The sequence below is a fragment of the Hermetia illucens genome, chromosome 2 (genome assembly GCF_905115235.1).
Source record: "Hermetia illucens chromosome 2, iHerIll2.2.curated.20191125, whole genome shotgun sequence".
NCBI classification, from domain to species: Eukaryota; Metazoa; Arthropoda; class Insecta; order Diptera; family Stratiomyidae; genus Hermetia; species Hermetia illucens.
Window position 1 is genome coordinate 74,206,183 of NC_051850.1, and position 12,978 is coordinate 74,219,160.

At 39.4% G+C, this 12,978-nt stretch overlaps 2 protein-coding genes across 9 annotated transcripts in view; one reads left to right on the forward strand and one right to left on the reverse strand.

Annotated features, from left to right (window-relative positions):
• The window catches only part of LOC119647923 (nuclear distribution protein nudE homolog), a 105,350-nt gene extending 93,602 nt beyond the window's left edge, over nucleotides 1-11,748 (reverse strand). For 2 of the 8 annotated variants that reach the window (XR_005248966.1, XM_038049252.1), the window contains exons 1-5: nucleotides 11,067-11,748; nucleotides 10,333-10,761; nucleotides 10,120-10,273; nucleotides 953-1,226; nucleotides 764-904 (exon numbers count right to left, since the gene is read on the reverse strand). Coding sequence is in view for 7 of the 8 variants with exons in the window: in XM_038049252.1 (XP_037905180.1) it covers nucleotides 764-904; nucleotides 953-1,226; nucleotides 10,120-10,273; nucleotides 10,333-10,412 (649 nt within the window). In the remaining variant the exon portion in view is untranslated. The remainder of the gene's footprint in view (nucleotides 1-763; nucleotides 905-952; nucleotides 1,227-10,119; nucleotides 10,274-10,332; nucleotides 10,762-11,066) is intronic. The other 6 variants (XM_038049251.1, XM_038049250.1, XM_038049249.1 and 3 more) reach the window with 6 other exon arrangements.
• LOC119647922 lies at nucleotides 5,652-7,816 on the forward strand. The gene is made up of 2 exons (XM_038049248.1): nucleotides 5,652-7,427; nucleotides 7,564-7,816. Exon 1 carries the CDS (start codon nucleotides 5,674-5,676, stop codon nucleotides 6,943-6,945), a length of 1,272 nt encoding a protein of 423 aa, XP_037905176.1. The 5' UTR covers nucleotides 5,652-5,673; the 3' UTR covers nucleotides 6,946-7,427; nucleotides 7,564-7,816.
• Nucleotides 11,749-12,978: the final 1,230 nt, after the last annotated feature.

A 12,978-nucleotide genomic window follows, 5' to 3' on the forward strand; every position in this document is an offset into this window, starting at 1 on the left:
CAAATCACCTTTTTGTTTTTCCTAAGAGTCGGAATAGTCGTCAACCACTTTATTTAATATTAGAAACATGCTAAAGAGCGTTAGCATTTGAAATCATGTTGGGAAGACGATTGAACTCGACCTAACAGCTTCCTTCCTCCTCTCCTCTTCTGTTGGTGAAAGGTCTATTTTTTACTATCGCTAGTTAGGAAATTACTTATTCCCGACATGATGACTAAGGGCCCCGAAGAATGCATTTGGGTTTCTCCCATTTTTTGGACCTGACCTGTGTATTTCCACATTGTAGATGCTTCTACGGAGCTATTTGCAGAATGAATTTCCTAATTTTGTTTCGGTTTGGGATAAAAACCGTTTGTAGCTATCCATCGAAAATTATTTGGGGTGGTCGGGTTAGCTCTGTTTTAATTTTTTTTTAAAGGAATAGGACCTAACAGCAAACTAAAATATTTTTGGGACGGGAAAGAATTTATGCATAAAGAACAGGCATCCCCAATAAATTAGCCTTCTTGGTGATAAAAGCTGTCAAACTATAGACCAAGCCAGGAGAAAAACGTTTATCACATGAAAAGACAACCATAAAGTAAATTATTTTTACTTCAGGAGGTAGCTCAAGAGTTATGGAGTCAATAATACTTCATATTGTATTTCAAACAGGAAAACCTTGGGTTTATAATATTACAAACACAAGTAAAACGAGTGTCAAAAGCCTATTACGATTTCCTCAAGGTAAATGATTAAGTCATTCAGTACAAAATTCACTTACGTTTTAATGATCGTGTATGCGCGCCACCTTGAGAGTTTGCTTCAACTACGTTGACTGTATCATCGGTATATATCAAATCAGATAAGCTGTTTCTATTCATACAAGGTAATCTATCTTTCACATGTAGTTCTTGCTTTAGATCTGAAAATAAAAAGCTAGTTTTGATACTATTTGTTGTAAATCGTTTACCTCTCGTTTCGTCCATAAGTCGTTGTAATTTTTCTTGGAGAAATTCTTTTTCATCAACTTCTATTTCCAGAAGGGCATTTTTCTCATATGCCTTGTCAAGATCAGTTTTAACACCTGCAATGCTTTCACTCAAAATTCTATACCCTCGTTCCAGGTCATCGTTTTGCTGCTCTAACTGTCTTAAATATTTTTTCATGTTCTCCTTTTCTACTTGTGCGCTCATCAACTGTTTTTCGGCATTTTTAAATTCCAATGCAATTGATTCCAATTTGACCTATAAGTGGAGAAAAAATACCTTCAATAACTCATGTGAATATTTATAATAGAATCGGTAATATCAACGATTTGCTTCTTCCGCTTATGAGAGAGCAGGAGTCCCTTAACCTTAAAGGCCATGTACGGTTAGCTAAAAGGCTATGTTCGGTCGTAGTTTACCGTACGTAGCCTTATGGTCGCCCCGGGGTTGAAATTTACATAGACCCACCCCAGAGTCGTTGAATCAATCTTATTTTGTTAAATTATTATTGTGGAACAATGTGCGGAGTTTACATCCCTATCTGTTCAACGTCAATAGGAAGTGCATGTGGAGTGCTTTACGCAACAGGGATATTCCGGAAAAATTAGGAGTTATGAGGGCAACATATGATTGTGCAAAATGGCACATGCTGCATCGAGATCAAACGTCAGAGGAATTTGAAGTTGAAAGCGAAATCTGCAAAGATTGCATTCTGCCGCCGATATTTTTCTTCTTGTTATCGGTGACGTCTTCCATGCTATGTTGGATGGAAGATGTGGAGGGATTCAATGGACCCTGCAATCTTTCCTCAATCGATTCGACTACCTTCATTTTGAAACTGATACGACTACCTTGATGACGATAAAATATCTTTTTTATGATGGTTAGTACATCTGGGACGCAAAGCTCAAAAAAAAAAACGTAGGAGAGAATTCTCTCAACTTGAGAATTCGCTGAGATGCGACATCCAATGACGGAAATTTATCCGCGAGCATGGCTTGCGTGTGTATCAGTGAGGCAACAAGGACATGGCCAACGGTATCCCTGGAACTGCATATAAACATGCAGGCAAGCAGAGTGATTTTCAGAAGATCCGGGAGTACCAGCGAAGCGGGGCATCGTCTAAATCGAAGGAAGATTGATACTCTTTCTACATAGGTAGAATCACATATTACTGATTCCAAGGGATAATATGACTACGAGGTTTCACTTCGATAAGAAGTTTGAAAAACGTTAAAGCAACAAGGCCAACTGGTGCATGGCACTGACATACAAGTAAAGCCAGCAAATGATTACGTATTATGAACCAATGGGCAAGCAGACCAGCATATCCGAGGCGAAAATATACGTTGTAGACAGGTATACCTCCGTCAATGGCAAAATGAAATTAGCCTAATGCCGGCTTTTAAAAGTCCTAATCAATCCATTTTATGCTCCACATGATTATATTTTGCGAAAAAAATGTACACCCTCTTTGCAAGTATGGGAACCTCCCCCTTTAAGCTGCCCCCTTTAACGTAGAAGGGTGTTATTCACTGCATGCGTGGGGATTCATAATAAAGACCTTTCTAAAAAATTTCATATCAATAGGATCAACTGTTTCTGAGAAAATGCGTGTGATAGACAGACTAATAGATAGTAATGTGCGAAGTTGCCAGATCTCCCATCAGGCGCATCGTAATGTTTATACGCATGAACGTATATTTGGAGGTGTGCGTGCATGTTTATGAACAGTTCGGTTAGGTCGAAAAAAAAACACCCATTCGTGAACAAAAATGGTTATGGGAGGGACCCCCGGAACAAGAAACCAATATGGAGGAAGAAAGGACAGTAAAATCTATGGTGCTGGAGATCCCAGTTCCGGCGGCTTATGGGAGGGGATAAGCAAGCTTCCAGTCTTGATATCTTTCGTCTACCTCAGCCGAGGCGGCAGGACGGGCTCCGGTTCTGTTGAGAAATGGAAAAGGGTTTTTGACGCATGGACGGCGTCAGGACGTAAGTTAGTTCAAGCAAAACAAATCCATGATTGCATGCTAAATGTTGGCACCATAACTGGAAAGATCGAAGAACTCGCAAGAGCCCTTCCAACAAGCAGCATTGATATCTGGGCTCTGCAAGAAACCCGACGATCTGGTACCAAAAGCTGCGACTTAGAACGCGAACGCAGTAAAAATGGTTATAAACTTCTCTATTTTAGTAGCCCACACATTTAATATGATATCGACGTTGCCATTCATTCATTTCTTCACAACGTACGGACCAGACAAGTCGACCTGATTCCGAGAAAGATGTCATTTGGCAAGGCAGACGGTAAAAAATGTCATGGGGGAAAGGGGTTTGAAGTGCACAATGAGAGTGGCGAGCGTATAATTGATTTTGCGGACACCCATGTCCTTCCACTTATGAATACATGGTTCATCAAACGATTGTCTCATCTTCCTACATTTTATAGTGGGAATAGTAAAACGTAAATCGACTGTATTCTTATAAGACATCGACATTTTACCACTGTCATTGAATACTAAGTCGTTCCCTATGAGGCCATCGCACTTCAACATCAGCCGTTAATTGCCGTCCTGTGAATCAAGCCTACGATAAAACACTAGCATGCAATGTATCAAATGGTGGCGATCTCGTGAGAAAAAATTATCTCACTTACAGGCCATTACGAATGTAGAAGAATCGTGGAACCAAATCAACCCCTGAATTCACATACTTCAGGCGAATTCCTGTTGTATGTGCGTTCAGCTCAGTCATTGCTCCTAGTGGGAGCTTCATGGGGGTTCTTAGTTACGTTCAAGCGAGCAGAAACTTTCGGACCTCGACATGGTGTTGCGTTTCAACACGGGTGCCATACTACTTAGTTCGGAAGAGATTTAGGTAGGTTTTGCATCCACCAGTATGAATGCTGAGCCATGCACTCGGTATAAACTGGTACCGTTGTAGCTTGCATCAGCGGAGCTCAGGTTGTGGTTACAAAATCAGTGCGTGTCCAAAGAAGACCGTGGGATTAAGTCCCCGAGGTAGGTAAAACCATAGAGATGCACCTGTTAGCGTAACTGAAATCGAGGAAGCACCGCGGCTCAGTGAATTCGTTAATCGGGAAGGTAAAACACCATCTGACTGGCAAGAAAGCATTGCATTTCTGGGTGTAGAGAAAGCGTGTGCCACACGAACTCATCTGGTATGCTTTACGGAATACTTAGTACCAGAAGAACTCGTGCGCTGGGTTCAATTACTTTACCACGATCTGAAAAGTAAATATCGAAGTGTGGGGGATGTATCAAAACCGCTTCGTGTCTCTGTTGGTGATCATAAAGGAAGCGTTCTCACACCACTCCTCTTTGTTCTTGTTATGGACACCGTCACACGGGACATCCAACGTCCAGCGCCTATACACTGCTTTATGCAGATGATGTGCTCCTAGCATTTAATAGCAAACATGATCTCGGGCAACTTGTCCAAAAATGGAATGATCCTGTCATGCAACACGATCTCAGATTCAATCTAAATAAAGTTGATTTTTGACGGCCGATCCCCATAAAATAGGCATAATTACTGTCAGCGGCAATAATCGGCCCAGATCTGAGGGATTTAAATATCTCGGGTGCGTTGTGAGGTTCCTTCACGCATTAGCACAACATGGATGAAGGGGTTCCACAACTGGTGTTCTTTGTGACGTATCAACGAACGTCTCAAATCTAAAATTTACCGCAATGTCGTCCGCCCTGTCGCTATCTATGGTTCTGAGTGTTGATCGACTATAAGGCAATGAGTGGCGCCTTGCGATAGTGGAGACGAAGATGTTGTATTGGATTAGTAGCGTGACAGATTTTGATCACATCCGAAATGAGAATATCTGCGATCGATATGGGGTTGCACCGATCGTGGTAAAACTGCGAGGCCAGCCGAATCAACGGTGGTTTGATACGCTGGATGAGGATTTAAAAGCCTCGCGATTGCAACCAGCTCAGGCATTTAATAGAACCACTGGCGAAATCGATCGCGACAACCCGACCCCGCTTGTGAACGGGACAAAGAATGGAGAAAAAGAAGATACAAATGACTAAAAGAAAATGTTTCTTTGCGACCCCCATTCAGATGAGCTCACTTTGTTGTGGAATCGACCAACTAACATGTAATGATAATATCATAAACGTTATAGAATGCTTCACACAAAACTGGAGAAATTTCACCCTCTATAACTTTACTAATAATAGTTGAATTTTCTTCACCACACCAATGCCAAATGTTGAATTTCTAGGATGAACTAAAATATGGAAATATATTATTATTAACTTTATTTGTGCAGATATCGGAGCCTCATGTCGACCTAGATTTCGTAGAGTCCCACTGTGATTTTTCGGTTGGATAGATTCGGAGAATGAGGCCGGCTTCATTTTTTAGGGCACGCATTTTGAGCAGTCACTCCTCTATAAAAATAAAACTAGGTAGCTTGCTCCTACTACAATATATTTTAATAGTTAGTAAATACGTATTTCGAAAGCTACTTACTTTCTTCCTCAGTACTTAAGCTACTAAATCATTGGGAAGTTTTTCCTGAATTTTTAAATAAAACAAATTAAAAGTCTGTAGAGACAGATTATAAAAAGTTGCTTAAAAGCTAAAGATCCGTATGTGGGTACAGATTCTAAAGGGTAAAGAGAAAAACGTAAAAAGGTCCACATGCATAAGCACAAACGAAATGATGGTATCATTCGATGTCAAATCCTTGTTCCCAAACACTCCGATAAAACCAGCTATTCACCAACTAGAAGTTTGGCTGAATAAATTTAACACCACAATTGATTGGAGGGCCAAAGTGAGACAATACACTAAATTGGCATCACTATGCATGGGGGAAAATTATTTCACATTTCGTGAAAAATTTTATAAAACCACAGCGGGAGTCTCCATGGGCAACCCAATATCACCACTGGTGACGGAAATGTTTATGGCATACGTTGAAACAATCATCGAAGAAAAGGGGATAATGCCGAGGATTTGGTTCAGGTATGTCGATGATGTATTTGCCATAGTTGAAAAGGACAGGGTAGACAACACGTTAACAGAAATTAATAGGATACACCCGAAGATCCAATTCACAATAGAAAAAGAAGAGCATGGATCGTTACCATTTTTGGACCTACGAGTAATTAACAATAGCGGAAAACTCGAATTCGAGATATACAGGAAGCCAACGGCAACCCAAAGAACGATACCAGCAACCTCGGCTCATACCGCAACACAACAAATGGCTGCCTACAACTCAATGGTGCACCGTCTTTGCACATACCCCCTAACCAAAGATGGCTTCAATAAAGAAAGAATGTTCATACTTGATACAGCTATCAAGAATGGTTACACGGTCGAAGAAATCGAAAGGCTGATCAAGAGAAAGAAAGACCAGATATGGAAGAACCAACAGTCAACATTGTTCGAGCAAGAAAGCACTCTAGCTGATACTAAATGGGTGAGCATACCATTATCCAATGACTTTTATAGAATAAAATCTCTCCTAGGGAAATACAATATAAAAGTGGTTGGATCAAGCAGAGACGCAACCCTTAAAAAACAATTAGGGAGCGAAAAGGACCCATTAACGGAAGGGGAAAAAAGTGGGATCTACAAGATCAGCTGCAATGACTGCGAGATGGTCTACATTGGCCAGACAAAACGCCTCATCACTACTAGGTTCCAAGAACACCTAAAGGAAGTAGAGAGGGGAGAAAGACGAGGAGCCAACACGGTGCGTTCTTCGGTTGCGATGCACGTCATAGAGGAGGGGCATTCTGTGACGAGGGCAAATCTTGAGCTGGTACGAGAAGTGAATAAGCCACACACCTTGGACGCATGGGAAAGCTTGGAAATATTGCGAAAGGATGCGGCAAAATTGATGAACACAGATGGAGGGAATTGTGCATCAAGGCTAATCAAAAAACTCGCTGACAAATACAGGGACCGCACCACCCACTAACTATTGATAATTGACGGCCATGAACCCTAAAAGTTATTATATTATCCCTACCTGCATGTGGACCTTTTTACGTTTTTCTCTTTACCCTTTAGAATCTGTACCCACATACGGATCTTTAGCTTTTAAGCAACTTTTTATAATCTGTCCCTACAGACTTTTAATTTGTTTTATTTAAAAATTCAGGAAAAACTTCCCAATGATTTAGTAGCTTAAGTACTGAGGAAGAAAGTAAGTAGCTTTCGAAATACGTATTTACTAACTATTAAAATATATTGTAGTAGGAGCAAGCTACCTAGTTTTATTTTTATTTAGAAGAACTACAAGCATCGGAACGATAACTATTTTAACACTCCTCTATCTTTCAGCCCATATCAGAAACAAGATCATTTTCGAAAAGTACTAATTGATAACTTTCATTGGATATCCCATATAACCATATTTAATGAAAAACAAGTCGGGAAACCGGAAGCTGGACGCTTCAGGTATGAAAGGTTTTGTTTGCTTCTTCTGTGAGTATATTTAAGTGTAGAACTATCCCATTTGTACGTAGCCTGTTATGTAGTTACATTTAGCATGTCTGGCTACCCACTTCAATGTGATATTGATATTTAGTTACAGTAAATTTACAGGGGAGAGTCAACTTTGAGCTATTGCAACTTTGTTAGTAATAGTATGATTTTGATCAAACTTGGGGATAATGTACTTCATATTATATTTTATACTACTACCAACTTCTATAATTCTGGCATAAACTTGATGGCGGTTTTACTCAATTTCCCTAAAAATACGGTAATATACTATTATTAACTTAATTTGAATAGATATCGATATGGAGAGTATTTTGAGGCCTCGACACCATATAGAGGCAGCTTCATGAATTTTTTCAGATTTTTTGGTTGGGTAGTTTCTGAGAATACGTCCGTTAAAGAAATCATTACTTTCCACCCCTCCCACTCCCCGCCTTTTTAACAAATCTCAAAACTAAGACTGGCTTCGAAAAGTACTAATCGAGACCTTCATGACTATATTCGGGGAAAAAAAATTGTACACCCCCTTTACATGTACGGGGACCCCCCCTAAATCTGAACGTAGAAGGATATCACTCACTGCATGTCTAGGGGTCCACAGTTCCCACCTTCTTACCAAATTTGGTGTCAATCGGTATTGCCGTTTCTAAGAAAAGTGTTTCTGACTGACAGACAGACAGACAGACGGGCAGACAGACAGACATTGAACCGATTTTAACAAGGTTTTGTTTTGAAACAAAACTTTAGAAATAAGGACCATGCGCTTACGTGAAATGTAATCCTCAAAATGTCTCATTTCGATGTCTGCTCAAATAAATTTAATAATATTAACAGCTTTTCGAAGTTATTAGCAAAACCCACCTTGAGTATGTCGTAGGTTTATTAAATTATCCAGTAGGTGAATGCTCTTAAGGCCTAATTAGGACGATCAGACCCCGAGTCTACACGGGGACTCACCTGAAGTAGCAGTAGATCGCCACACCTTAAAAGGGGTATACTGGTACCATGGGAACCGAGAGCCGTAGCAGCATAGAGGACAGTATGGTGCACAATACTGCAAAGTTTCGTGTGAATCTAGCTATTAGGATCAAAGTTTCCTGCCAATTTACTGCATCTGAAGCCATGCAAAGTCATAATTAACGAAAATAATTGACATTCAAATATTAAAGCCCTATATATGAAGAAGCTACTTCTCCTCAGCCCTTTTGCGTTTTGCGATACCTTTTTAAGGTTTTGTGTAAAATAAAACCTTATTAAAATAAATAATTTGACACACGACATGATTATATTTTACACACCCCCTTTGCATGTATGAAAACCCTAATTTTTACTGTAAACATAGCATAGCATAAGCAATTTAAAAGCATTAAAGGAAAAATAAATGATACAGAAACAACAATATATAGTGTACATGAAAAATACAAAAGTTTGGTTCAAAAGGAACAAAATATTTAAAAATACGATTATTTTCGTAGTTACCAATGGTAAGTAACTAGTTAGGTATCGTTTGCGTTTGTTAACTTCTGCTAAGCAAGCAGGAATTGAATTTGTCAACTTGGTTTACTGGTAAGACGTTATATTGCTCCATTCTTGATTACGATCTTAGGCATTTCTTTGGATGAAATATTGTGTCTCGAATCTTAGACTCTAATAAGTCATCTATCTCTATCTGTAGCAATTTCTAAAGCCTTTGTCCTAGGGTTTTGTTTCACTTTTTTTGAAATTGCGACGCCGTTCACATTCACTCAATTTAAGCGGGCGTTTAGAACGTAGCATTGATACGGTCGAACCGAACGATTTGTAGTTCACAATTACCCTCTAACCATATAGCATTGCGATTCATTTTGTACGCAAACTCTTTCTATTGTAATTACAATAACTGTGTAAATATCTCGGATTAACGCCATCAGCCAATTGTTGGACGCATCAGCACTTGGATTAAGTGGTGTTCCACAACTGGCTTTCTTTGTGATAGGCACATCAACGAACGTCTCGAATTCAAAATCGACCGCAGTGTCGTCCTCTATGGTTTTGAGGGCTGGCCGACTATAAAAGGCAATGAACAGTGGCATGTGGCAATGGAGAAAAAGATGTTGCGTTCGACCAGGGGTAGCATCCCATGATCAGTGAATCGAGTGGAAATTGCGAGAGAAACGGCTTTGATGGTATGGACTTGTAATTCGCGCTGGGGAGAATGATTGATTTGAATATCTGTCTATGGGGAGCAACCTAAAGACCGGCCGAAATGAATAATGACTTGATAAACCATACTCCTTTATGTTGGGCATATGTAACCCACCTCGACTAACCCATTGAGCTGGATGTTGCCGTAAGTGGAAACAGTCCAGATAGAAATGCCACGATCACTGAAACTGAATTGGCTTCACTGGTAATTTGGCTAATGCCTGAGATCCGGTGAGAATAGGCATATCAAATTTTGAGAAACCCCCTGTCACTTGCATTAAAGTGATTGCACTACGAAAAGTTATAAGCATTAAAATGCGAGAACAGCTGTTGTGAGGTGTTTGGCATTTTCAGAGGAAATATAACTGATTACATTGTTAATTTGCTAGCAGCACACTTAAAAATTAAATATGACAACACAAACTTACAAACTTAGGTTTTCTTTAACTTCCTAACAACTCACTCTGAAAGATTCGCATTCATTTTCATGAAAAGTAATTTGTTTTCGTAAGTCCCTTATAACGTTTTCCTTCTGTTCTGCAGTCGCTTCCATTTCCGCTTCCAGCTGTTTTGAGTCCTCCACATACTCATCGAACTCCTGTTTAGTATCAGTCCACCTAAATCAAGTGATCAAAGAATTGTGACATATATTATACATATCAGCTACTTAGCTTACTCTTTATAATAAAATTTTGCTCTTTCCTTCCAATATCGGCACTCATCTTCAACACTGTTGAAGATTGGAATCTTCTCCATTTGCTCTATAAGAGTTGATTTAATATATCTAAATTTATAACGTCGAAACGTCCTACTCTTGCCACATATATCCGCACTGAATCCCAGAAATTCTAATCCAATCCAGCTATTACTTTATCGATGAGAACATTCAAAGGACATTAGTCAAACCGAATGCTCTCATAAATCTGTAGATTATTTCTACTAAATAACCACCTTACGACCGAACAAGTTACTTCGCAATGCTTAGTTTATACAGTATGACACAAATACGACATGGGCTTGGAATGTTGATATTCAATACTTGAACCCTTTGGCGCTCGCGAGCCTCGCAAGGTCCGCGACGACAAGCGCGTTTTGCTCGCTGTTACTGTTGGCCAAAACGGAATATTGAGGAGATAATTGTTTAGAAGTAGTAATTACATGTAATGAAAAATTCTCTTTATTTTTTAGCTGATTTGAGATTTTATCTGAATTGGAAACTGACGTAACGAATGACAACCACGATTACTTACGTACCGTTTGGCGATCGCAATGACCCCCGCGCGATTTGCGTGCAATTGTTATTCGTTATGTCAGTTTTCCAATGCGCTTCGCGTTATTTTAAAACATCGAGAAAAAACATGAAATCAGCTGAGAAGCAAGGATAATTTTTCATCAAATCATATTACATACAATTACACAAAGTACTGTTTGTTTGCTTGTTTGAATTTGTGATTGCTCGAGGAGTCGAGGCGATTTTCCTGATCACGTAGAACGGTCACGTAGAAGGTTAACATAAAGTATTTGCTCAATAATTACCTTCTCAAAATTTCGTTTTGACAATTAAAAGTTGAAAAGCAAAGGAAATGTTATTCGACGTCATCGTCAAGTTGGCTTTGTCAAGCTCGCGGGCGCCATACCGCACGCAACTATTAGATGGAAAGGAACGCAGCTATTAGACGCCAAACGGAAGACTTCGCGAGCCTCGTGAACCCTAAACGGAACTTACCTAATACAACCACTGCGGATCTGCGGAAACTAGTAGAGCACGATTATGGTTTCCGTGACCCCACGATTTGATGATGGATTCTCGTATAATGGCCTAAAAGACGACTAAAATAAAAAGAGGAATATTTCGAAATCTCCTTTTGTTTTCGAAATATCGAAGGTTGAAGTTTTCGAATTGGCCCACATTCAAAACTTGTATTTCGTTGCGTTTTACGTGTGCCCGCGATCTGATGACGGATTTGGGCACAATGGCCCAAGATAGGACTAAAATAATAAGTAAAAGTTTTCGATACCTTCCTCCGTTTTCGAAATATTGAAGATTGAAGTTTTCGAATTGGCCCCTAGTCAAAACATTTACTTAGTCACGGTTCCGGTAGCCACGGGTTTCGATGATCGATTTTCGTAAAATAAAACAAAATGAAACCAAAATAAAATGTTTCGACATCTCGGTTACCTTTCGGAATATTAAAAACTTTTCATTATCTCATTTAGTTCTTAGTTTCTCGTCAAACTGAATTTCAGCTCGTTCAGTGCAATTTTATTGTATTTTGTTATTCAACTTTAATTCAACAAACAACTTAATAAATCCTTTTGTTAGAAATATAGGTTAAAAAACTTGAAGATAGCTATGATTTCGTTAAACATCATACTCGTTAACAATCATACTCATTTCTATTCATTTTCGTGTGTATATACTGTATTCCCACGACATCATAGTATATAAGGGTCACCTTGTAATAACTAGCCTAACAACACAAGAAAATCAGAAAACTTTTTATACTCGAAATGCACCACGGCAAGGTATTGTCTAATGCATTTCATCCCCGCCGAAGAGGGAATCCCTTGCTTCATCACTTCCGAAATATTTAATGACTCCAAAACCCTCTTGGTATGTAGTGACTCGGAAAAGTCTTAAAATACTTCCTCACCATAAAATTCTACTCCGAAGTGTCTTCAGCAATTGCACTGTCGATGTCGTCTTCTGCGTCATCCGCGCATTCATTGAGGAGAAGTCGCTTCGCGGGAGCAAATACCGTTTTGCCTCTTCCGGTTCTATATCATTCAATTTAAGGCCATCCCGCAAATTTCCGTCTATCTCCGCTCGATAAACTACTTTATATCAAGCAGCAATAACTGTAGTATTCAACTATTGCATTTCGGCTAAGCTCGGAGTTAACTCGATGATGACGCAAAGATAGTAGATGTCTATAGGCATCAGTAACCTGCATCTTGGTGACGAAACAAATTATTATATTATTGTAACCACGTGATGCATTTCAATGCTACAAAAGTGCCTTCAAAACCCGTGCCTATAGCTGGGTTTTTCTTCCATCCTTTTGATGAACATCTCTATACCCATTTAAATTTCTTGGTTCTCAGATCATGCAGTTACTGCTTGATATAAAGCATCGAGGGGTGACAGACGAAAATTTTCTTTTCATTCTAAGCTATTGTGCCAGAATCCACTATTAAATCGCGGGGCCATGGAAGCCGTATTCCCTCCACGACTAGATTTCCTCGATATGTAACAATATGGAACGCCGTTTACTCAATTCCCAACCAGAAATCTTCTAATTCATCATCTATACCACAATTG